At 47.3% G+C, this 26788-nt stretch overlaps 1 protein-coding gene across 4 annotated transcripts in view; it reads left to right on the top strand.

The window, feature by feature from the left end:
* The window catches only part of SDCCAG8 (SHH signaling and ciliogenesis regulator SDCCAG8), a 1515443-nt gene that overhangs the window by 221773 nt on the left and 1266882 nt on the right, over positions 1 to 26788 (top strand). For all 4 annotated transcript variants that reach the window (XM_085611405.1, XM_085611403.1, XM_085611406.1 and 1 more), the window contains exon 5: positions 340 to 465. In XM_085611405.1, coding sequence (XP_085467531.1) covers positions 340 to 465 — 126 coding nt within the window. The remainder of the gene's footprint in view (positions 1 to 339; positions 466 to 26788) is intronic.

Genomic DNA, 26788 nt, shown 5'->3' with positions numbered 1-26788 from the left:
CCCTCCGTAGCAGGCTCTACCGGCCATTAAAGGCCCGCTCTCTTGTTAAAGGCCTTTAACACTGGAGCGGGCCTTTAATGGCTGGAAGACCATGCTCTGGAGGGCTCTAAGGCTATATTAATAGTTAGTGGGGTGACTGTCTTTAGCTTGATGTTGTTGCTGCTGTCTACTTTTTATTTTCCTCTTTCAAATGACCTTCCCATGCCTGTGCCTTTGGGGTTTTCTGTTGAATTTATTATTTCCTATTTAATGATTTAGAAACAAATCACTGTAAGCTTTCTTTCTGGAATTACTGATCCATTTTGTAATTTTTATCAAATATAATTTCCCAATTTTTAGGAAGAAATGTTGGAGGTGAAGCAGCGGATACGAGTGGTTGTACACGAAAATGATGAGCTGCATCAGTTGCTGAAATCCAAAATCATGGAGCAAACAGTGAGAGAGCAAGCTCAATTTGATCCTTCAGTAAGCAAGCCTTCTTCTTGTTCCAAATGCCCCAATCCATGTAACATTTCCCCCTGGTCTGTGCAGGTGTATTTTTCATCTGATCACAAAGAAAGTGTGAATATTGTGCACATTTGATTTTTGTGCCTGTTTTGTGGGTGCCGTTACCTCAGCCCACTGATTTGCGCAGGCAGGTACCAACCGCATGACCTTAGAAGCACGCGAGTGAACACGATTCACTTCCAGCTCCTAAGTGGTGCAAGTGGTAAATTCAATGCAGTACAGAGAGCCTGCTTTCTCGGTTCATCATCGTCCTTATTGTTATTGGTATTGTTCTCGTTATTGTTCTCATTATAGTTATTGTCATTATTGTTATTGTTATTATTATTATTGTAATTGTCATTACTGTAATTGTTATTTTTATTATTACATTAGTATTGTTATTATTAGCAGCAGTAGTGGGGGTAGCCTTAGCATTAGTAATACTGGCATTCATATTATTATTAGGGTATTTATAGAGCACAGCACACACTGGTGGATTCAGACTCTTGGTGATATCAGAACCACACCGCAACCGAATTAAGGATATATGACTTACTGCTGTTGAAATAGTCACTTGGCAAGTGTGCTCCTAAATTTAAGCCGCCGAGGTTCTACTCAAAGTTTCAAAGGTGGGGAGTTTCAGTTGTCCGCTCCTCCATGCAAAGAAAATGCCTAACTTAAAAAAAACACAACCGAAGAAAACCCCTCCATTATTGCTCTGCCTGCCCATTTATTAAGTCTCGCCTAGCTATTGCGTAGCAATCGCTATGCAAGACTCTAGTAAGGGGCTCCCAAAAGTGGATTGCATGGCGAGAATGCGCACAATCACGTGCATCGTGCCGCCATGCAATCCGTTTGGCATCGTACTTCACAGGGTCCGCTCCCCCGCCTGGAATGCTCTCCCCCGCCCCCGCCAAGCGCGCACACAAATTTGCTTTCACTTTACAGCAGTCTATTGCTAATAGTCACTCCCTGCCCGGGTTGCTGCGGGTCACAGCTCGGCGTGCAGTTGTCTGCTCTGTTGCTCTTGGCACCACCGCTCATGTCCTTTCCCTGCGCCTTTTCAGAGATGATCATGCTCTTGCTATTTTGTGATGCTTCAGAATCTCGCAGTGTACCAAGTCTTCACCATAGTAAGTGCAGCCGCTCCCTTATTTATCTGCCTGCCACTTCATTCCAGCCTTTTTTTACTCCAGTGCTTAAAATGGAAATACAGATGTGCAGGTACTCTCGATTTAAAATACCTGTGATTTAAAATACCTGTTTGCTCCAGAGAAGGGCTGGTACTTTCCCGTCAAATGTATTGCAGCAGTGCTGAGAAATGCAGTACCTGCACTTCTTTCAAATTAAAGAAGTGCGGGTACTGAGTACCGGACAGTGCTTGCCCATTTAAGTCACTGCTTTACTTCCTTGCTGTCCTTTACCCATTCTGTTCCCTCCATCCAACTTGAATTCTCTCCCTGACATCCGGCCATTTGACTCTACTCTGACCCTAGCTCGTATTCTGCCACCTCACCCGTCTGTCTCTTTGTCTTCTCTGGCCCTTTTCTCCCTTTCTCGCTCTTCCCTCTCCTCTGTCTTTTCTCTCCCCTCTCTGTCTTTACTCCTCCCTCTCTGTCTTTGCCCCGCAGTCTCTCCCTTTCCACTGCATTATGCCCTTCCTCCATTCTAACCTCAACTCGTATACTGCCAGCTGTCCCTATTTTCTACATTGTTGTTGCAGTCTCTCCCCTCTTGCTCCTGTCTGTCTCCCTTCTCTTCCTCCTGCCTCCCCCCCCATTCTTTCCAATCTGACCCCTCCACCCAGCCTTTCTTCCCCTTCTCATTCTGCCTTTGCTCTCCATTCTCCCCCAGTTCGTATTTCTGCCATCTCTCCTTTTGTCTTCTTTGGCCTCGAGGCCTGATGTCTCCCCAGTTCTCCATTCTGTTTCCACCACTCGCCATGTATTCTGTCTCTCTATAATTGCTGCCATTTCTTTCTGACCCCAATTCGATTTCTGCATTAGCTCTCTATTCAGATTTCTTCTCCCATTTGGTTACGCTTCCTCTCCTCTTCTGTTTCATTGTTGCCTTCTCCCCTAACTCTGCCCTCTTTGTTCTCCCGGGTTTTCTATTGAATCTCCTCCACCCAACCTATCTCTTTCTCTTATTCTTCCCCGCTACCTATTTGGATTACTTCTCACCTTCTTTTCACCCTCCTTATTCTGTTCTCTATCTGCATCTCAATCCATTCTCCCTTCTTTGCCCTCTCTTCACTTTCACCCCGTCCTATTTTGTCCTGCCTCTTCATTCTGCCCCAACGCCCCTATTCTGTACACTGTTCTCCTTCAACTACATCCCGGAGCTAGGTGTTAGCAAACGCCAACAAAACCTCACACACTATCACACAATGGTTCCTGCAGCTCAAGTGATGGAATTCCAGATCCTTAAGAGTGTCCAAACGGTTAAAGTGCTGAGATGCTATAACAATGGTGGGCAGCGCTATACAAATGCAAATTACATCACATACTATTCCTTTCCTCACTCAACCCTGTGTACCTTCTTAACTCTCTCTAATCCTTCTTTTGATTCTGCTTCTACAATCTAGTTCCTTTGCTGGCCCGTAACCGTCAGGATTTTTAAAATTATTATATCTGTTTTTTGGGCTTGGTGAGCCTGGCCCTTTTAGGTCCCAGGAGACGTTGCCGTCAAAACGTTTAAACAAGCATTGGCATAGCCAATAGGTCTCGGTTTTGGGACCTTATCAGTGTTTAGCCATGCAACAGTTGTTGTTGCACCAAGGATATTGTGCTGCATAACTAAATACTTATAAGGTCCCAAAAGCGAGACCTATTGGCTATGCCAATGCTTGTTTTATCTGTCGTTTGGTAACTCAAGTCTTAGGTAGATACCAGATCTCAAAACGTGTGCCGTAACTTTTTTCTCATTTTTTTTTTCAGAAAGTTTTTACCATTTTAGTAGTAGATTTTATGCATTATGCAGGCAAACTAAGTCAACGAACGTAGTTTGAAACATGACTGAACTTCCTGCCATTAACAAGCATTGGCAAAGCCAATAGGTCTTGCCTATGCTATTAGCTTTTCCAATGTATTTTAGCCATGTTGTACAGCAACGTTGTTCCTGTTCAGCATGGCTAAAGGTAGTGGCATAGAGGAGAGTGGGGAAGAGTAGAGTAGAGTGTTCTAGAGTGAGTGGCATAGAGTGTCTTGTATTCGAGTGGCATAGAGTGGAGTGGCATAGAGTGGACTTGTGTAGCGTGTATTGTTTCAGAGTATAGTGGTGCAGAGTGCAGTTACTTAGAGTGCAGCGGCCTAGAATTCAGTGGCGTACAATGCAGCATCATAGAATGCAGTGGGGTAGATTAAAGTGTTGTATAGTATAGTGCAGTGGTGTAGAGTGCAGAGTAGAGTGGCACAGAGTGCAGTGGCTTAGAGTGATGCAGTGTAGAGTGACGTAGAGTGGATGAGAGTAGAATATAGTGCAGTGGGGTACTGCAGAGTGCAGTGGCATAGAGAGGAGTGATGCAGAGCAGAGTAGTGCAGATTGCAGTGCCGTACAGTGCATTGGCATCGAATGCAGTAGTGTAGAGTAAAGTGGAGTAGAATTCATTGGCATAGAGTGCAGTGTAGAGCATCGTAGAGTGCAGCGGTGTAGAATTGTCCTAGAGTGCACTGGCGTAGAGTATATTGGTGTTGAGTATAGTGCTGGGGCATTGAGTACAATGGTGCAGAGTAGAGTGCAGTGGCATAGAGTGCAACGGTATAGAGTAGAGGGCTGCAGAGTAGAAGAGTGCAACGGCGTAGAATAGAGTGGACTGGTGTAGAGTGCATTGGCGTAGAGTGTTGCAGAGTATAGTGACTTAGAGTTCAGTGGCATAGAGAGCAGCAGCATAGAGTTAGGCTGTATACAGTGCAGCATCGTAGAATGCAGTGGCATAAATTAAATGGTGCATAGTAGAGTGCAGTAGTGCAGAGTAGAGTGGCATGGAGCACGGTGGCATAGAGTGCAATGCTGTAGAGTGGAAGAGTGCAGTGGTGTACAGTGGTGTAGAGTAGAGTGCATTAGCATAGAGTGTAGCAGTGCAGAGTGGAGTGGGGTAGAGTTCAGTATTGCAGAGTTGAGTGGCTTAGAGTAGAGTGGCGTAGAGTGCATTGGTGTTGAGAGCAGTGGCGTAAAGTGCAGTGGCATAGACCGCAGTGACATAGAGCGGAGTTGAGCAGAGTGCATTGGCATAGATTGTAGGGGTTTAGAGTATAGTGGCTTAGAGTGCAGTGGCATAGATTAGATTGTTTCAGAGTAGAGTTAAAGTGAAGTAGAGTGGAGTTGTGCTGGGTAGAGTGCAGTGGTGTAGAGAGTAATGGCATAGAGTAAAATGGTGTAGAGTGCAGTGGTGCAGAGTAGATTAGAGTGGCGTACAGTGGATTGGCGTAGAGTACAGGGGTGTATAGTTGAGTGTTACAGAGTAAAGTGCATTGGTGTAGAGTGTATTGGCATAGAGTGCAGTGGTGTAAAGTGCAGTGTTGCAGAGTGGCATAGAGTGGAGTTGTGCAGAGTAGATTGGAGTGGCCTAGACTGGAGAGGTGTAGAGGGCAGTGGCGAAGAGTGCAGTGGTGTAGAGTAGAATGTATTGGAGTGGAGTGGTGCAGAGTAGAGTAGAGTAGAGTAGAGTAGAGTATAGAGGCGTCAAGTGCAGTGGTGCAGAGTGGAATAAAGTGCAGTTGCGCAGTGTGTAGTAGCGTGGAGTGGTGCAGAGTAGAGTGAAGTGATGTAGAGTGTAGTATGCATGGTGTAGAAGCACACTGCTATTACAGAGAACACATTTTCTATTGAAATGACCATTACATTTACACAGACATATAGTTTTCCTAATAAAATTGTACAGCACACAAACAATAATGTGTGGAAATGGCATCACGTAATGTATTGATTTGTTTTGATCACATTAAAGTATTTCTTTATACACTTCAGAATTAACAAAAATGTGCTACATTTGTGTGTTCCTATTTCTGATATATTCTGAAATACTTGCTCAGGTCATTTAAATGTTGTTGTGTGCTAGAAAAAAATCTTTCCTTCCACCAGTGTCTAGCAAAATTGTCACATAAATCCTCTTACTTTGAATTTATAGAAAGAAAAGTAAACACCAAGCTGTCTCAGAAGACAGAGCCTGACATTTGACCTCTGTCTTTGAATGCACTGCAAATGTGACAAGATAAAAGCAAGATTTTGCGGCCTGTTTACAGAAAGGAGCACTCATGGAAGAATACAAGGGGGATTGGTGCGATAAAGCTTTGCTCCTTCGGAGGTACAAACTCACACTGGACAGCCTAAACAAATAAAACAAGGAAATAGAAAGCCATAAAGTGTGAGTTACAAACCACAAAGCCAATGGTCAGGAACAGGCAGGGAAGCTTTCTGAATGTCCCCAAGATGTCTATAGCAAACCAGACAGCTGCACTGTCTGGTAGGCTTCAACCAAAAAAGGACTCACACTGTAGTGTCCTGAATTTTGGAAAATGCAGAATAGTTTTTCTAAGGAGGCCTGATTACACAGAGTTACTACACTTGACTGGATTGTATGAAGTAGTTGGCTGTGACACTTCTGCAAGCAAAGATAATGGTGAAATCCGACATAAGATGCACACATAAAGATAACACGCTTTAGTAACTATAGTCAACTGAGAATCCAAGGATAATTCAGAATTGATAATGGTTCCTAGGTTCCTCACTATGTTGCAGGTTTGGGGACTTTGTCGAAGGAAGCTGGCCACAGGGAGCTAACCCATTCGTATATTTGATTTTGAATGAATAATATATTGATGTTTTGGAGCCTTTTACTTAACTTCCCGATATGTTGGTCATTGCCACCTACTCAGTTAAGATGGAAGGCCATTTGCAGACAGTTTGCTCACCATCACCCTGTAGCTAACAGATTTCTCATCCCACTCAACATTAAGGCTGTTTAGGCCAGCATGTTTGCCCTGGGTCCTTTTCACCAGCACTTAAAGAAAATATGTAATTATTTTACACAGAGAACTTGGCCACGCTTTCATATATCAAGAACCTGGGAGGCAAGCGCTTCCCTCTATCCATCTACAGTTTGACAAATGAAGAGTACATATGTGTGATATCTTAAAGCATGTCCCTGGTTGATACAGATACAGCCGGAGTTCAAAACCATCTGAAACTCATCAATTGTGATCTGCATATTATGGATCTGAGGCATCCACTATTTGGATGGCTGACAAGCAACTTGAACACAAAAATAGAAGCAATTGACATTTAGGTATGCAGTGCCCAGAATCTCCAAGTGACACTTTCATGTTAGCTTGGTCAAGGAAGTTCATACATGTATTTTCCTCTCTTGCCCTTATCTGTCTAGAGTTTTCATTGAAATCTACATGGTGCTCTGTTATTCATAGTCCTGCCATGGCCTGGCCTGCTAATTCTGGTTTTCCATCATCCTGCTGCTAAAAAACACATTTTTGTCTGTCGGTTTTAGAAAGTGGCAGAACACTTCACCTGTTCAAAACCATTTGAAGACATGGTGGTTGAGGAGATCATCATTACTCATTTTAATATATCTATCCAGCCAGGCTTCACCAACAAGTAGTTTGTGAGCTCCTGGTTGCACTCCAGCTACCTGTAAGTAGCTCTCCAGTATGCAACCCAGCTTACTAAATTAGAAACTTTTGTTTGTTTGAATCAATAATTATATACCAATATTGAAAAACGTGCATTTGAGATGGAAATGTGTGCATTTTCCAAACTTGTAAGTGAATGTTTGGAGAAATATAGCTGAATTTCCAGGTAAATTTCTATTGCAACCATTCCAACCATTGAGTTGGGGGAGGATAACTGTCATTTCAGCGTCATTATACCCTTCAGCATGCACATGTGCTTTATAAATCCATGTGTGATGTGTGGGTTATGTTTAAAGCTAACATCTCCTCTGTTTACAATTTTACTGGCCTCATACTTGCACCTTAAAATCGTTGATATAATATGTTTTAATCACATGCTGTCCTGTTATATAACTGACTTCGCCTATTACGAGGGGTTTATTGGTGAGGGGACACGCTACTACACTTCCTGCGCTTCCGTGTTGTCGCGAGAGCCGCCATTTCCTGCTCGGTGGCGGTCTAGCTCTCCGGCACACGGGATTATTTATTGCGCGAGGATTGGACGCGCAGCGGTCGCACGCAGCGGGCGCGCCGAAGGCGCGCACAAGGAAAGCCCGTCTGCGCCTGTCAGCGTCCCGAAAGCGCCTAGCGCCAGTTATGTTGTCCGTAGTCCTGGGGTGTCGGTTGGCATCATTGGTTACACTCGGGGGGAACTGCTGTCATTGAGACCCGCTAGCTGCTCTGTACCGTCCAGCTGGGATGTCGGCTGTGCGCGGCGTCAAATCTGTCCGGTATGTCATTTTCATCTCGGCGCTGGTTTGGAGGGTTCAGAGTTCGGGTCTGCCCCCTTACAGATATCTAAAGAGTGTCCTTTTATTAAAGCTGGCTTGATTAATAGTAGGTCGCTGGTAAGACACCATCAGGACATTTTTGATCTTATTCTGGACAATAAGCTGGATCTCCTTTTTAGGTCTCGGCTCGAAGGCTGCGCTTGCGCAGTCTCGCTCCGAGATTTAACGTTTTGGAGAAGAGGGGCTTGAACCCGCCCCTCTTCTCTCCTCTTCTCCATTGGCTGGCCTCTTGAATGCTGGCCAGCCATTGGAGAAGAGGTTTGTCTCTCCGAACAGGCCCCGTCCTTTTCGGATTCGGGGGCGTGTTTGTTGCTACTTTTCTCATTATCTCCTCCAGCCAATGGCAAGAGGAGAGAACAGAAAAACACGCCCCCAAATCCGGAAACGCCACTGCCTTTCTCCGAGGCATTTCTGCTTCGCCTCAGGAAAAGGCAGTGGTGTGCTTGTTCGAGTGTGTTCTAAAAGCACAGCACAAGGTTTTGGGGGTAATTTTAAACCAGCACATCCGCAGAATCACCAAATCCCAGCGGCTTTTGCCATATGCCATCTCTTTAAGTACTGTGTAATGGGAGCTTACTGGCCTCTTTCGCTGTAATAGACACGTCACTGGTATCCGTGCTTTCCATGTGTGTGTTAACAGCTCACTCACTGCTTGCTCCTCTACCTGCGCTCTCCTTTCCCTCTGATAAAGTCTTGACCATGTTCTGGTTTTCGAAAAGCGGCTGCACGATGTTGCTCATGTGGATTGCTTTGTAGGTGCTATCAGTGTGTAAATGTGCATGTCCCGCTTGTGAGCGTCATGTATTTCTTATAATTTATAGAGTGAACGCTCATAGGTCGCAGTTTTCTTCGTGTGAACTTTCACTTTAAAATGGGGAATTTTGCTCCTCTTAAGTTGCTTCAAGGGAAGAAGGTAGCCAACACCCATCCACTTTCAAAGTCGCAAGACAACGCGATTTAAAGTTCGTTCCCGATGAGAATAAAATTGGCATCTTTTTTCAATTCCAACTAGCGTTCGTGAGAAAATATTGTCAGATGGTGGGGGAAAACTACAGAGGGCGTAAATGGCTGAAAAGAAGCATACTGCACATGCCAGTAATCGGGATGTAGATGAGACCGTTGTAATGAAAACTTCAGAATCCCTTTAACGGACCCATGAATTTACTGGCTAGGAAGTCCGCCACTCTGGAAACCCGTGTCAGACATTGAGGGGCTGTAATTCCCCAATGAAAAAGTCCTGCGGAATGTTGTTCTCGCGGTCTCCCGGTTAAGGGGACCGCATCTGGCAACAGTAGGCTGCCTGGCACTCCAGGGGACTAGAGAAAAAAACACGCGGCCTCTTTTATCAGTGAACTTTTCTTTATGGACTGCTGGAGATGGAGTGAGTGCAAGCTCTTTTGTGTAGCGCCGGGAGTAGGAGGAGGATTGGAGCCACCCAGAGGGACTCGAATCCTCTTCACCGGCTATTGCTGTCTTTGTTCCTTTGCAGACAATGCGCCTTAAGCCGTTAAGAGGGTCACGGCTTGGGCTGGAGTTTTAGCCAGGCCTGATGCCTTCCAGTCTGGGGTGACGCAGTTGTTCCTCTGATTGGCCACTTTCCTGGGTGGTCGACTATCGCAGCCAATAAAGGAATAGCAAAGCCTATGGGTGATAGGGAAGGCGGGGGTAGTGGTGGTGAAGACCTTGCTACTTGGGGTGAAGGCAAAGAGGAGGGTGTCGTGTAACGAGCACATCTACGATTTCCGTGAATGGAGGAGGGGAGTAAAGCCTGTCACTGAACGGGGTCTCCTATTTGGGCTGCGAAGGCAGCCGCAATCTTACATTGATTTATTTGGGGTGGGGTGTGTGTGTTAGGAGCTGCACGTTGTGGATGAGCCGTGAAAGAGCTGCATTCTTTGCAGTACTCGAGGTGTCGAGTGGCATGGAGTCGGTGTGTAAGGGGGTCCAGTCATGTGAAATGGGATAATTAAACGCTACTACAGGGTGTGTCCTGGGTTAATTGCATGGCAGGCCCAAGAGTAGTGCAGTCTTACACAGTTACTGCGTACTTACGATCATAATTGTCAGGCACCGCCAGGATATTGTGGCATTGATTTGAAAATTTTGCGGCATAAAAAGGAAATTTTCAGGCACACAACTGCATTTATAGCGGCATTTTGCACCAAATTTCGTGAGTAGACCGAATCTGTTTTAATGTTCTATCGTTGAAGTAACGGACAGATCGGTATCCTGTGTGCCCATTGATAAAAACACATCTATAGCTTGATTACAAATGTCCTGTTTGCGCAAGGATTACAGTCACAAGTATTGATGATGCACGTGATAGTTGAAAGGTGCGATAAATATCTTACTTACCCTTTTGTTAAATTTTGGCTGCGAAATCCTGCTAGAATTTAACAAAGGGGAAAAGACTCCATATTTGGTGTAGCAAGTTGATTTTGGAGCAGTAAGCACAAAAATCCACGCGTTAGTCCCTAAAACATCGGAATAGGCTAACATTATCGCATCAGATGCATCTAAACACTTCAGTGCTGGAATGTGATAATTATCGCATTCAGCCCTACACGGGTCACTTCTAATCAGGACCATAGTCTCTAGCTTTATCTAACCTGTGTAGAGCTGGAGGGTCTATATTTCTTTTCCTCATGCAACAGCTTTACATTGTAGTCATATTACTAATGCTCCACTGTTACATTGTATCCTATTCTTTATTCTGTTGCTTTGCCGTGTAGTCATATGCCTAATGCTGCAGTGTTATATTAGAGTAATATTGAGGAGACGTTGCCTAGCCCTGCCTGTTTCCTCTCGTGATTGCATTGGCTCTCCGACAAGGCTCAGCCCTTTGAGACACCGAATCCCTATGCAACTTTGGGCGGAGTACTCCTAGCCTCCTGCTTGCTTCTTAGGCTGCCTCCTTTTCTCTGCCTCACCCTTTGCCTCTCAGCACTTGCCTCTTTGTGCTTCTTCGGACTCTCTGCTCTTTCTCTTGCCCCTTTTCGCCACATTATCCACTCCTTCCTGTGTGCCTTTTTGCACTGTTTTCACTCTCCATGCTCTGCTTTTGCGACAACTTGTTGCTTTTTTGCTCCTTTTTTTGCTCCCTTTTCCCCTCACTATCTCCACTGCCTCACATTTGCATTTCTTTTTACCACTTTTGACTGTTTTCACCCTTTCTCGCTCTTTCTCACCTTATAGCATTTTTTCCGATAGTGCTCACCCTCCTTCAAGGGTTGCCTACCTTCACCTGCCCTCCACTGCCTGCCGCATTCTCCTGCTGCATGCTCCTGCCCAGCCCGCCCACTGTCTCTATGATTTCAACCCCCTCTCCTCCCCCCCCCGCTCCCCTGGACCTTCTTAATGGCAGCCACAGCTGACTCTCGCACAGACGTGCGCCAATGGCCAGTCCAGCCACTGCACTTTTGGTCCTTTCTACCAGCATAACTACTTCGCCACAGCTCTCCACACTCTGAACCCCAGACACATCTCCCCACGCTGCTTTCTGGCCACCCTGGCCGGCTCCCAAGATGCATTCTCCTGCACCGTCTGTAGCTTCTTCTGTGCCCTCCTAGCATTCTGTAATGTCATCTCCTTTTCTACTGTCACACTCGCTTATCCGCATCTTGTGACAGACACACAACACCAGCCGCGATTTTCTTTGGGGTTGAACCAAAACTACTGCTGGAGACTAGTACAATTTATCTCCCTCATCCCTAATTCTCCCCAGGTGAATGATCATGTGCGCACTGTTCTACGGGCCCAGCCAATACTGAACAAGCATTTACAATGCAACGGTCTCGGCATTGTTAAAGTTAGAGCTATTGGCATTGCTCATGACATTTTTTTTGTTTATGTTTTTGTTTTTAAAACATGTAAAGAAACGGCATTGTTATTTACAATGTCAACAGCTTAATCAGTGTGTGTGTAGGTGGCTCTGTGTGTGGGTGCAAATGCAATAGGTCTCGCATTTGAGAGTGATTAAGCTATTGACATTGTAAATAACAATGCCGTTTCTTTAAATGTTTTAAAAACAAAAACATAAACAAAAATAATGTCATGAGCAATGCCAATAGCTCTAACTTTACCAATGCCGAGACCATTGCATTGTAAATGCTTGTTATCACTGAGACCTGGTTGAATACTTCTTCTAATCCCATTGTCCACATGGCTGTACCAGCAGGCTATCGCATCTCCCGGGCAGATCGCCCTACTGGTAGGGGGGGCGGCGTTGCCATTGTGTATAGAGATGTGTGGGAGGTTTACCAAGAGTCTAGTATTATATTGGGGCAAGGTGAATTTTTGGATTTCACTATCATCTTTTCGGCCCACTTTACGTTGGGTGGGACTTTGGTATACAGACCACCCGGCCCTGCGGGTCCTTTTCTGAATGGCCTGGAGGAAGTTGTTGTTCCTCGAGCCCTGCGTTTTTCCCACTATCTTTTTTTGGGCGATCTTAACATTCACCTTGATCAGACTGATCTGTTAAATACCCAGTCTCTGCTGGATTCTCTAGATCTGGCCCAGGTTTCTCAATGGGTTAAACATTCAACCCATAGTGGAGGCCATATTCTAGATCCCATTTGCTCCAACTTTCCCATCCACATGGAGAGTCCTCTTCCAGTTTCCTGGTCTGATCATTTTCTCTCCTGCTTCACGTGGCCATTGGGAGGTGAGGCTGTGGAGTGTCAGGCTAATGCGAGGCCTGCCACTGCTAAAATCAATCCGGCCGCCTTCTCTAATCTTCTTGAGTTTTCAAAAATTGTTCTCCCGGCAGATCAGTGCGGGGCATTGGCCTGCTTTACGGGCTGGATAGAGCGGGCTGTGGGTACCCTTTCCCCCCCCCTCTTGCCGCCATCGCGTGAGGATTACCCCTTCTAAACCTTGGTTCTCGGCCGAACTGCGACTGCTCAAACAACAGTGTAAAAAGCTGGAACGCAGTTGGCGTGTTGATTTCTGCGCTTCGGCTAAAAAGGTTCTTAGAGAAGCTCAGAAGGTGTACTACCAGGCCATTAGAAAGGCTAAAAGTCTCTATTATGCTGACCGCATTGAGTCGGCTCACAACAATTCGAGCGAAATCTTCTCTGTCGTTCAGAGCTTTATGGCCCCTAAGGCTATGCTGTCCAAACTCCCGATCTCTGCTGTTTGGTGTGAACAACTTTCTAATTTCTTTATTGATTAAATACGGGCCATTCAGGGGTCATTTGCTGGCCAGAACCTTGATTTGGACGTGGCCCCTATTGCTGCTCCTACGCTCTCTGCCTTTGCCTTTGTCGACCCATCGGAGACCCTGAAAATTCTGAAATCTATGAAGTCGGGGTCCCCGGCGGATCCTTGTACAGCCAGACTTCTGGCCTCTACTGCCAAGGTAGTGAATAATGAGGTTCACTTACTTATTAACCTCTCCCTCAAAGAGGCAGTTGTTCCTTCAGAGTGGAAACAAGCTAAAATCCTTCCACTGTTAAAAAACCCTCATTGGATCCGGGAGTTCCAGGGAACTATCGTCCCATCTCTTTACTTCCCTGCCTTGCAAAAATCTGTGAAAAAGCTGTTAATAAACAGCTCACTGACTTTGTCGAGGGTTTCAGTCTCTTGCATCCTGCCCAGTCGGGCTCTAGAGCTGCCTACAGTACCGAATCTGCCTTGTTAGAGGTTTCGGAAGCTATTCGCGAGTGTTTAGACTCGGGAGGGAGTGCAGCCCTCATTTTGCTGGACCTGTCGGCGGCGTTTGACACCGTCCCTCATGCTATGCTCTTGACTCGGCTTGCAAATATTGGTGTCACCAGAAGAGCCTTGAAGTGGCTGGATTCTTTCTTGGAGGGACGGTCGCAACAGGTCTGGTTGCCGCCATTTTTATCTCTTCCGCAGCCAGTTAGCACGGGTGTTCCACATGGGTCCTCTTTGAGTCCCCTGTTGTTTAATATATATGTCACCCCTCTGGTCCTTCTGGCTGAGGCATGTGGCGCAAAGATTGTGGCATATGCCGATGACACCCAGCTTTTGTTTACCTGGGGTAAATCGGATTTTTCCACCACAAAGGTGCAGGATTGCCTGATAGCCGTTTTTCAATGGCTTATGGCGGCTCAACTGAAATGCAATGAGGAAAAGGCTGAGATTCTTCTCTATGGTAACTTTCCTCCTCGTTTCAGGGAATCTCTTTGGCCTTCTGGTTTTCCCCTACCCCTCTGTTCTGGACTCCCAGCAAAAAATCTAGGGGTTTGGTTCGATGAGCAGCTGTCTTTCTCAACCCAGATTAAAAGACTGACGGGGAGCTGCTTTGGGATACTTAAGTCTCTCAAGAAGTTTCTCCCTCTGCTGCCTAGACCAGCGAAGGAAACAGTGGTTCGTGCGTTGATTCTCTCCCGGGTGGATTATGCCAATGGCCTGTATCTGGGCCTCCCTGATTATATTTTTAAAATGTTGCAGGTAGTCCAGAATGCGGCAGCCCGTCTGGTTCTGAATATCCCGGCGAGGTCGAGCATGGTCCATCATCTGCGCACGCTTCATTGGCTTCCGGTGAGGAAGCGCGTGGAGTTCAAGGCTTTGGTGATAGCTCACCGCACCCTATATGCTGGTGGTCCGCCATATCTCAGGAAACGTTTTGCTTTCTATGTGCCAACTAGACATCTAAGATCATCTTCTCAGCTGCTTGCAAGAATTCCTCGGGTGCGCCTTCAGAGAATGGGGAGCAGATCCTTTGCTGTCAAGGCGGCAATGGCCTGGAACTCACTTCCCGTTTCTCTGAGGGCCATTAAAGAGATTAATCAGTCTAAAAAGCAGCTTAAAACCTTCTTATTCTAATTCTTTCCCCTTCTGGATCCGCTCAGGCTCGCGCCGGGACACTCCTAGGAGTAGCTGTGCACGTTACAAAACTCATTAACATAACATAACATATTTGAGTGATAAATCATGTGACGTTGGGGAAACTTATTTCATTGGTGTCAGGGGCATTGCACAATGGCTGGTATGTTTTACCCAAGCAGACATAAGTAAGCCCTGCTGCCTGTCCACTTAAAACGGATCTTTTAGCTTGTAATAGTTTTAATCACTAGAGAATCATTTTATCTGTGTTTATATCTGTTTTAGTGTGATTGATTTATATATACTTTGCTAGCCTGCATTCTTTACATTGCTTTTGTCGTGTTTTTAGTATTTCCTCTGTTTAGCTTACCATTGCCACTGCCTTTGCTTTCCGCTCTGAGAGGCTCCCGCCCTGTTAAGTCGTGGCTGTGTGACGTTTGGGCAGAGGGCGTTGTGATGTTCTTTCAGGTTCCCACAGGTCTTCCGATCCCGATTTTGAAACTTCCGGTGGTGAGCGGTCTAGTTTTTTACCGCCACCACACTATTAAAATCATGCTGAAGCAGATGCACGCAGTGGGCACGCTGCCGGCGTGCCAAAGGCGCCCGTCCGTGCCTGGACCATGCCCAGGGCCAGAAACCCTGGCCTGTTGAAGTCAGAACCTGTAAGATATGCAGGTAGGGAACTTTTAGACCTCGCCCATATGAACTCAAGCTCTGGCTGCTGCCGTTTCACTTTGGGCAATGGTCTTTTGCAAGAGACACAGATGTGCATGCGGATATTCCCTTCCGGTAGAACAAATGGTTAGGGCATGTCAGACCTCAGGTACGAGGTCTAATGTGAAGCACCTAGAGACCCTTGTTTAGGCAGAGGTACATTGCGGTCTTATTAACGTTAGATCGCTTGCTATACATAAATATGAAATAGCAGACCTCATACCTCACTATAACCTGGATGTGTTATTCCTCACTGAAACCTGGGCCGACGCAGCGTCGGACCCATATTTCGTGACAGCAGCACCAAATGGATTTTTATCCTTTAGGGTGGACAGACCCAGCAAGAGGGGAGGCGAGCTGGCTGTAATATATTGTGAGCAATTTGGAGCCACTTTTTCCTTAGCTCCCAACCCCTACTGTGAAGCGCTCCACTTTGCTCTATAATTACATCTGAAAAAAACCTTTAGAAGCTTCCTTTTATATCGTCTCTCAGGCTCAAGAGGTAGTTTTGTTGGTAACTTCTTGAATCTATTTTCACCACAAATAAGTTCGCTCTCGTGGGCGATTTTTTTTTTTTTTTTTTTTTGTAAATCTTTTTATTAAAATTGATTCGACAACATGGCATAGTATCGCAGAATCACAGCAAAGGCGGCAGCAAAACAAAGGTTCTTCAGAATACAATAATTTTACACAGTTGGAATTACATGGTGAGGGAGACATCTGCGTCAAACAATCGGGGGGGGGGGTACATATGTTACCACGATATACGTTCCAAGGGGCCCATATCTTGGACCATTTGTGGGGGCAGCCCAGAGCAGTGTACACATATTTTTCCCGCTGCATGCACCAATCAAGGTCTTTTTTCCAGTCCGCAATTTTGGGTGTATGTGAAGCCCCCCAGAGATGTGCGATATTTCTTTTGGCTATCATGCAGCCGAGTGTGACCCACTGCATGGCATAATTGTTGAGGTCTGTGGGCTCCCAAATATTAAGGAGGCATCTGGGAGCTTCTGGCTGGATCTCAATTTCCAGAGTGTCACTCATGATTTCATGTACCTTGCGCCAGTATTCCTGAATTAGCCTACAGTGCCATAGTGTGTGAATAAAGATGCCTGGTTGTGCGCATCCCCGACTGCAAGATCCATCCGTCTGGCCCCCCATGCGCACCAGTTGTGGCCCCGTCACATATATTCTATGTAGGATTTTAAGTTGTACCAACCGGAGCCGCGCTGATATGGCGACTGTCTTAGGGGAGGAAACCGCCTCTTGCCACCCTTCATCGTCTAATTCGATACCATCTTCTGTCCATTTCTCTCGCAACAAGGTCAGGGGGTCGTTCATATTATTAATAAGTTTCCTATACGTCAAGGATATAGCTCGTTCAGGCATGTGTCCATCTAGAAGTCTGTCCTCTAATAGGGAGCTGTCCGGTAGGGAGTCTTCACCAGTTAATACGGACTGGAGTGCATGTCGGACCTCAAGGTATCTAAACGACTCAGAATCCGCCAATGAGTACTGGCTCTGAAGAACGCTGAACGGCTTTACTCCCTCTGCACCCCACAGGTCCCCAATATTGGAGATGCCGATAAGGTCCCATTTGTTAAAGCCTTTGGAGTTTCCCAGATAGCCTATCTGTTGTGAGTCCCAAAGTGGGGTGGCAAGCGTTAGTCTATTACTCCAGCCTAGTAATTGTGTCGCAGCGTGCCAAATCTTGACTGTGTGTTTGGTAGGCCCCGTGAGAGGGTATTTGTTAGGCGTGGAGTACAAGGCTCGAGTGTAGTTTCCGTTAGGGAGGAGCCATCGGTCCAAACGGAACCCTGGAGCGTCAGGGGGGCTGTAGGTGCCATGGTTTATCGCTGTGAGGTGAGCAGCCCAGTAATACTTTCTGATGTCTGGCAGTCCGATGCCACCGTCGTACCAACTAAGCGTGAGCTTTGGCAAGGCGATGCGTGGCCGCCCACACCATAGGAGGTCCCTCTGGAGTCCCTCTATCTCCCTAAAGTACGAGTTGGGGACAGGATCAGCGGCATTTTGTAAAGCATAAAGGAAACTGGGTAGGGACATCATTTTAAATAAGGCAGCCTTGCCTAATAGAGAGATCGGGAGTGACTTCCAGTGTACGATATCACTTTTAAGCCGTTGCAGGGGTGGGCCTAGGTTGCGGTCATATCTAAGTGTGGGGTCGAGAGAGACAAATATGCCCAGGTATTTAAAGCCCTCAGCGACAATCGAGATGGGGCAGTTGCGGGGTAGTTGGGGGGAGCTCCCATGCAACACATATATAAGTGACTTCTGCAAATTGACCCGAAATCCAGAGTATCTCCCAAAAACATCTAATATGTCGAAAAGGACAATCAGGGACCTCTTGGGAGAGGCTAGGTAAAGGAGAATACCATCTGCATAGAGGGAGATACGGTCCTCCCAGCCTGCAGACCATCGCAGCCCTCGAATGGTCAAATCTTTACGGATCCACGCTGCGAGTGGTTCAAGGGCTAGACCAAACAACAACGGGGAGAGGGGGCAACCTTGACGGGTGCCTCGACTAAGGGCAAAGGGGTCGGATTTTTTGTTGTTCACTACCACCTGCGCCAGAGGTGCGGTATAGAGGAGCTTTACCCAGCTGATGAACATCGGGCCAAATCCCAGTTTAGTTAATACTGCGAAGAGATAGGGCCACTCAAGGGTGTCGAACGGCATAGTGGCGTCTAACGACACTATGATTGCGTCCTCATGGATGCCCAGCACCCCGTGGACTCTACGCAGGTTCAGGGCAGTGTTCCGTCGAGGCATGAACCCTGACTGGTCAGGATGTACAAGGTCCCCTATGACTTTCACGAGTCTGTTAGCAAGTACTTTAGCTAGGATTTTAGGCTCAGCATTGAGCAGGGAGATGGGCCGATATGAAGCGCAGTCGGTTTTGGGTTTACCATCCTTGTATATGGTGACAATGGTCGTCAGACGCTGATCGAGAGGTAACACCCCCTCCTCCAGGCTGCTGGCGTACATGGATTTCAAATAGTGGCTTAATTTATCAGGGCGAAGCTTGTACAGCTCAATGGGGATGCCATTTGGGCCGAGAGCCTTGCCCGGGCGTAGCGCTCGTATTGCTAATGCGATTTCTTCCGTGGAGAGAGAACTATCCAGGAAGTGGCGATCTGCCTCCGAGAGGGCAGGAAGGGAGATATTCTCTAGTAGTTCAAGGGAGTCTGCTAGTGTATGTGGGGAAACAGAGTTATATAGTGTGTGATATTGGGATGCAAATTGATTAGCTATCTCTTGGGGGTCCTTTATGGAGTCACCCTCCGCTCCCCTCAGTTCCGGGACAAACCGGCTAGCGCGTTCCCTCCGATCCAGCCAGGCATTTAATTTCCCTGCTTTATCTCCCCAGTCGTAGATACGGCCCAGTCTTTCCTGACCCATTAGTTTGGCGCGGCCGGTGACCAGTGCTCTATATTCGTCCTGGCGGATTCGGAGCATATGCATCGTTTCGAGTGTAGGGTTTAAGTTAGCGTCTTGTTCAAGTCGGTAGATATCTTGCTCCACGTCCGAGATGTCCCTCAGTTTCTCTTTTTTGGCTCCCGCTATGAGGGACAAGGCCTGACCCCTGACCACTGTTTTAAAGGCTTCCCAAAGCATCTGCGGGGAATCAACTGTGTGCTCATTTTCCGTAAAATAATCGTCGATAGATTTTATAAGGTCTGTGCGTATTTTGGGGTTTTTGAGGGGCCAGGGATTTATGGGGGCGATGCGCCCTACTTGCCTGTAGTCCAACACTATGTGCGCCCACAGGGGGGAATGGTCCGATATACCTCTAGCAAGGTGTCTGATCTCATGGAAGTTAGCGACCTGGGAGGCGGGGGCAAGTATGTAATCCAGGCGGGAAAGGCTATGGTGCGCATTAGAGTAGAATGTGTGTTGCCGCTTGTCTGGATTATAGGTTCTCCAAGTATCCACTAAGCCCATTGCATCTAGAAAATTAGGAAATGTCTGAGCTGTTGGGGGTAGCACTCGGGGCGGGTGTCTATCTAGGTCGCCCGAGATGACGGAGTTGAAGTCCCCGCCAATAATGAGGTGCCCCTCCGGTAGTGTGAGCAACAGAGCACTAAGGTCTGTAAATGTGGCAGATTGTAGGCCAGGGGGTGCATAAACTGAAAGTAGGGTTAGAGTGTGACCCTCCCATTTGCCCGTGATAGCAACATATCGCCCCCGATCGTCTATGTATGTGGATTCCACTGAGAGCGGGAATGCTTTTTTCATGACAATGCCCACCCCTCTCGAATTAGATGTGAAGCCCGCATGCGCGACCATCGAGTATCCCCACCTAGTCATTGCTCTACAGCTGTTTCCCATTAGGTGTGTTTCCTGAAGCAGGACTACATCAGGGGAAAGTCGTTTTATGTATTGGGTCACTACACTTCTTTTAATTTTGGCTCCCAACCCGTTGACATTCCAACTTAAGATTTTGGCTTCCCTATTCCGCTGCGTACCCATGTGCGTGTCAATAGAATATGGCTTTGCATTGTACAGCTAAGGACTATGCCGTCGAAAACACATAAACAACAAATAGCAATATAAAACAATCCCTCCCAACTCCCCCCTCCCTGCTTCCCTGCACTCTGGGCTTCGAACTGCCCGTCGGAACAAAAAATGCAGAGTGCCTGTCGCCCATTAAAGGAAAAAGATAAATCAGCTAAAGAAGGAACGTAAGGGAAGGCTGTGGCACTCCGCCGATCCCTCCTCCCATCATGAGAAATCATCTAAAGCTTTGCGCAAGGAGGCCAAATGGAATAACAATGGTTCGTGCGATAAACAAAAATGTGCATTGCAGGGCCAGGAGGTCCGTAGGAGCCCCCGGCAAGTACCTGATCACAATGGTAAACAGCGTCTATGCGGGTCTTTAGGGTTTTCCAGTGGTGGCATCGTTCCCCATTCAGCTGTCAGATGGGCCACTGTTCGGAAGGTCACTACGGCTCTCCAGCCAGTCCGATGCGGCCTCCGGAAGGTCGAAAAAATAGGTTTTCCCATCCGCCTCCACACGTAGTCGCGCAGGGAAGAGCATGGCGTATTTCGGGTCTCTATCACGCAGTTGCTTCTTAATGTCTTGAAAGGAGCGCCGGCGCATCTGCATCGCGCGGGTAAAGTCAGGAAAGAAAGTAATAACTGCATTTTCAAGGCAGACGGGGGGGGGGCAACCCTAGCGGCCTGGAGGATAACCCTAGCGGCCTGGAGGATAATGTCTCTATCTCGGTAGTTCAACAGACGGGCTAGTATCGGGCGAGGCGGGCCTCCTGGTCTTGGGCGACTTCCAGGCACTCTGTGCGCCCGTTCAACAATGAAGAGTTTGGAAAGGCCCTTCGGTTGCAATTTAGTCGTGATCAGGTCCTCAATAAATAGGTCCACAGTGGGGCCCTCCATTTTTTCTGGCACTCCAAGGACGCGTATGTTGTTGCGCCGCATCCTTCCCTCATAGTCATCAAGCTTATCCTCTGTGACCCTTCGGAAGGCCCGCAGCTCTGAGACCTCATTTTGCACTTGCGAGACGTCGCCCGATAAATCTGCAGTGGTGGTTTCAAGCTGTTTTACCTTTTCGCGATAGTTGGCGAGGTTAGCCCGTATCAGTGTCATTTCGGAGGAGAGGGTATCAATAGATGTTCGGACTCCCGTTATTGCTGCCATGAGGTCTTTCATAATGGGCTCTGGAGGGCCCTGTTCCGTGCCACCCTGGGGTGTGTCGCCCACTACCTTCTTATCATGAAGGTCAGACTTCATGCAAGCGTACCGATCGAGCTTGCTTTGCTGGGACGACCTCGCTCCCTTCACGTTGGACATGATGGGTCCCCACTCCCAGTTTGGAGGATCGCAAGGCTATCAATTGCAGAGAGAGGCACACTGGCAGAAGGTCGACAGGGAGAATTATTACAGAGATGCCACCCAGTACTTGGCACAGGAGTGGAGCGCAACCCCACGGCCTCCGGCCACCGACCGCAGGCGGGGAGGGCCAGGCGGAGATTCTACGCCGGTAGTGTGCAAGCGGAGGGTCCCGCCACGTGCATATCGGCACTCGAGCCGGAGTGGCAATGCCAGGTTTTCAGGAGCACGCTCACCATTCAGGCGACTCCCAGCTGTCGCGCGTGGCCCTCGACATATGGGGGAGCCCCAGAGTGCAGCGGTGGCGATCTCAGCATGTATGGCGTCTCCCAAGACCCAAGGGCCGGGTCCAATTGCAGCGTAGTCGCTCAAAGATCACAGGCGACGCACCAGCTCATATCGCATGAGCACACTACCATAGGGGGCAAGGCGTGCAGGAAAAGTACAGTTCAGCCCGAAAGCTCCACTTCAGCGCGCCCCACCTCCGCACCTTGGATTAACTCGCACCACCTGCGTCCCGCAGCCGATCACTCCGCCCCAGCACACGTCCCCGGATCTCCAGGGGAGACGAATGAACATCCTCGTCACCCTCCCCTCCGCCGCGGTGGGTGCTGAGCGGCTTCTGTCTTCAGTGAGGGGGGGGGGAAAGTTCTCCCCTTTGTCTCTCCGGGGGGATGCCCAGCGGCGATGATGAGGCCACCAGGTAGGCACCCCACTCCGAATGAGCGACAGAGCCAGTGGAGGCCCCCGTCAGGTTCGCTACCACCGTTGCGCCCCGGCTGGGGGGGGGGGGCGGGGGGGGGGAACCTCCAGGGAGCGACGTCCGCCGCTGGTATCAGTGCAGGGGGGGGGGGCCACCACAACAAACGTCACAGCGTCGTCCGCTCCTGGGCTCTTCCTCGCAGATCGGCGACTTCTGGCCGCGGGCGGCCGCCGTCACGGCCTCGCTGCGCCGATAATCAGGCACACTACAGCCCCCGGCTTCAGATGCACCTCAGGGCCCCAGGTGTCGGGACTCTCATCTCGGGGTGATAGGCAGCTCCGGCGCTCCGCAGGGCACGGATCGGCTCAGCTGGCATCCAGGACTCCGATTTCAGCGGCAGAAGACAGGATAAGTAACAGGATATTCGTTTAGGAGGAGGTTCTCGGCGGAGCTCAAGAGCAACGCAGACATCTTGTTTCGCAGCTCGGCCACGCCTCTCCTGGGCGATTTTAATGTATATCTGGAAGGCATGGCTGATAAAGAAATAGTAACTCTTCTAGATACTTTTGGGACTCCAGGACTATTACAGATGGTGCACAAGCCCACAAATGAGGCAGGACACACACTGGATGGCATTTTCACCTCTGTATCGAACCTGACAGTAAAAGATATCTATCCTCTTACCTGGACAGATCATTCTATAATTGTATTTGATTATGCCATCCCAAAAGCCCCAGGAGTGGTTGCTGTTAGAGCACACCAAACTGCTTACAAAGCCTGGAACAAAATTGATGAGGCCATTCTACAGATCAAGCTGGATACGTCTGGGCCTACATTAATTGCAAATGTAGATCTGGCAGCCATGGAATATACAGACTGGCTAAATGAAGCTTTTAAGGTTATGGTACCTATCTGTAAAATTTCAGGTAATTGCAAACTACCCTCCTCTCCTTGGTTTACCGGGGCACTGCAAAAGGGAAAACAAAAATGCTGCAGATTAGAAAGGCGCTGGAGAGCACAATATGATAAACTAGAAAAAAGCAATTATAAGTCTGCATTGGTTAAATATAAAACCATGCTGATCACTGAAAAAGGGACCTTTTTTTACCAGGCAGATTGAGAGAGCTAAGAATTCGACTAAAGAATTGTTTGGGGGTAGTAGAAAAGCTCATCTCCTTGCCTAATAAAAAGACCACAGAAAGCAATCAACGCTTCTGTGATGATATTGCTAGAACCTTTAGGAATAAAGTCAATAATATCTGTGACTCTTTTGAGGCCACCCTCCATCACGAGCAAGCCGAGTAAATCCCTAACATCGATACTGGAAAAAACATTCTTCAGAGCTTCTCCCAGGTATAGAGTGAGTCAGTGGAAAAACGCATTAAGGAAATCACATCTGTGTCCCCTTTGGACCCCTGTCCCCCCACAGTACTGAGAGATATAGCTATGGAGGTGAGTCTTATTCTTACGGAAAATTTTAAAACCATGTTCACCTCTGGAATTTTGCCTGATTTGTTGAAGGATGCTTCGATCCTTCCATTGATTAAAAAAACCAAACCTGGACGCATCGAACCCAAGTAATTACCGTCCTATCGCCAGGCTGACCTTTCCAGCTAAGATAGTGGAGAAAATCATGAATAAACAGTTCGCTCAATTTGTCCAAGAAAATGATTTACTTGATTCCTCCCAATTCCGCTTTCTTCTGGAACATAATAGGGAGACTGTCTTGATCAAGACCACAGAGGAGATTAGGACAGTGATGGATAGAGGTGGTACCACTGACATGATCCTCCTAGATCTGTCGGCAGCTTTTGATACTGTTGACCATAATTTGCTGCAACGCGTTTGTAAAAATTAGGGGTTAAAAGTTTGCCATTGTCCCTGCTATCGTCTTTTCTGACAGAAAAAAGACAAACAGTGACAGTGGATCGTTTTAAATCGACCCCTTAAGTTCTACCTTGTGGGGTTCCACAGGGTTCGTCACTTAGCCCATCCCTTTTTAACATCTATGAGTCTGATCTGGCTCCCCTGATCAAGCATTTCGGTTTCAGTGTAACATCGTATGCCGAAGACACACAGATTGTGGTAGCTGTGTATAAAGATCAAGCCTCCCCAGCGTTGCAATTTCAAAATTGTATGTTGGAAATTAACAGTCTGAATTAAGTCTTAAACTTAATTCAGAGAAAACCGAAATAGTGATCTTTGGTAATCTCCAACCTAGATGGGGTGGCCTTTGGTGGCCTGTCGAGATGGGAGAACTGCCAAAACCAGTACAAAAAGCAAAAAATCTCAGGCTACTGATTGATAACAAGCTAGCTTACTCTCAGCAAACTAATGCTACGGTTTCGGCCACTTATTATCTGAATAAGAAACTAAAGAAGCTTCTTCTGTATATCCCCAACAATTCTAGGAGGACGGTTGTAACTGCACTGGTGCTATCAAAGTTAGATTATTGCAACGGACTGTACCAGAATATGCAGAAACAACATTAAAAAAACTGCAAATGGTACAAAATGCAGCCGCAAGACTCCTATTAAATCTCCCTAAGTACGAGTCAGTTTCTAAGGAAATCCAGAGACTTCAGTGGCTTCCTCTAGTAAATCGAGTCAAGTTTAAGACGCTATGCTTAGCCTATAAGGTCTTGAACAATACGGGACCGATGTTCCTAAAAATATCTTCTCCTGGTATCATCCTGGCAGACAGTTATGCTCTACTGGTACCAGACTTATGATGGTTCCCAGTATTTGCACCTCTAGCTGGGGGGGCCGAAGCGTTGGTTACGGTACGGCCAAACTATGGAATACGCTTCCAGTGCATATCAGATCTGCAACTTCACTAGCCTCATTTATAAAGGGTCTTCAAACGTGGCTATTCCAGAACTAGGTTGCTGATCTTTTGGGCTTTCTTTAGTTTTTAGCGCCAAGACACCTTCGGATATTCGTGCACTCAATAAGTCACATTAACATAACATAACAAGCCTGACAAATTGATAAAGCTTTTTTAGGTCTCACCTACGCAGCGCGCATGCGCTGCATAGGGAAAAGACCTTTAATAAAGGATTCAGTTTTGGCCGCAAAAACGTGCTTTCAATGGCAACGCGTGCACGTTTGGCGATTCCCTTGCGGGAGCGAGCTTTGAAACCATATGGCACCTGCTTGCTCCCGCAAGGGAAACAGGCGCAGGCCCCCTCCTCTCTCCCCTCCCCCTACTGCCTCCTCCTCTCCTCGTCAGCGCGAGGCGCGCGCGCTTGTTTTAAGACTATCAATCATCAGCATGCTACTTTGCCTGCAGTATTTACCGGCCCTCTTTTATTTCTGGCTTCCAGCTGGTTCTGTCAAATGCTACTTGACCACTGGATGTCACACGGAGACAAACAAACGTTAAAGTAATCTCGACCAAAGAATTTTAAATGCCCAGTTTTCATGACCGTATTTTTTTGCTGAAGCCGTTCCAGTCCATCCGCAGCAATAGTTACTAACCCGTTGACTCACGGTGAGGGACATTTCACACATATTTAAAAATCTTGCAGGAATGCTGTTAAACTTCAGCACATTCTATAGAGAATGGATGTCTTCAGAATGGGGGCTCGGGGGGTTTAAGAAAGACTTGGCGCGCGTGAGGAGGGAGCGGCTGGCTGTCTGTCTGTCGAGAGTAAAAGTGAAAGCTCTTCTTAGAAAGAGTGTAAATATGTGGAACCACCCTCCAACAATCAAGGAGTGGGAAATAATGAAGCAAGCATTGGCAATGATGATAGCTCTTTACAATGAAAAAGATTCCTCAAACTGCTGTCACGCACAGAGGACGTGCCCAACAAGGGCGTAAGCAGTTAGTTGACCAGATAGTAGTTCAAATCTCCCTTTCACAAAAAGAACAGGTACAAAACATTAATAATAGCAATGTAAGCTCCACGCGTACACACAGAAGTGGTGCCACCTGCATAAATAGTGAAACCATCGCACACGCAAACCGGAAAGGTCCGGCATATGCTGCAGCAGTGCAAGCTTCACTCGCGGACATTCTTGATATACGTTGGGTTTTATTCATTGCTATTATTTAATTGGTTTTTTTTCCCTTTATACATATTATTTTGATGCGTTTGATTCTATTTTGTAGGAGATTTTTCTTCCACAACCTTTCACCTCACAATCATACTTTCGGTAGAATTGTTCTCACGCTATTTGTTGTTTTAAAACTTACCAAACTTAATTACATTTTTTAAAGATTGCACTAGGGTTGATAGATCGGGTATGACAAGAATGTCCTGCCTTTAGACATTAGTTTTTTTCTTTCTCCAGAGCGAGCATATTACCCCAAGTTAATGTAAACGTTCAGTGGGTAGCATAGTTGTCCATGTACATCTTTGAAATAATCTTCAGATATGACATGGGGTGGGCGGAATTTGCGAAATTCTCTTTCGCAAATTATCGCGAAAATGTTAAAAATCTCCGCAAACACGCAGAAATATCGCGAAGATGCGGACGTTTTTTTCCCGCCCGTTCGCGGTATTTTCTGCGTGGTCGCGGCTCGCCAACTTACCCATGCGGTTGCTCGCGGGCGCGGCCATCTTGTTTTCCCTTGTCTCGCGGTGCATGATCGCGAGAAGAAAGACGTGATCGCGCGACGCATGATGTTACTGCGGGCGCGAACTGTCGCGAGACAGCGCAAATGGCTACCAACAATCCAACATCTCGTGGAGAACGCGACCGGATCGGGGAAACTTGTCGGCGAACGCGGGGATTCAGGTAAGG

Source organism: Triturus cristatus, chromosome 6, assembly GCF_964204655.1.
Source record: "Triturus cristatus chromosome 6, aTriCri1.1, whole genome shotgun sequence".
Lineage (NCBI taxonomy): Eukaryota > Metazoa > Chordata > Amphibia > Caudata > Salamandridae > Triturus > Triturus cristatus.
The sequence above is the reverse complement of the archived record's forward strand: the minus strand, read 5'-3'. Positions and strand labels throughout refer to the sequence as shown.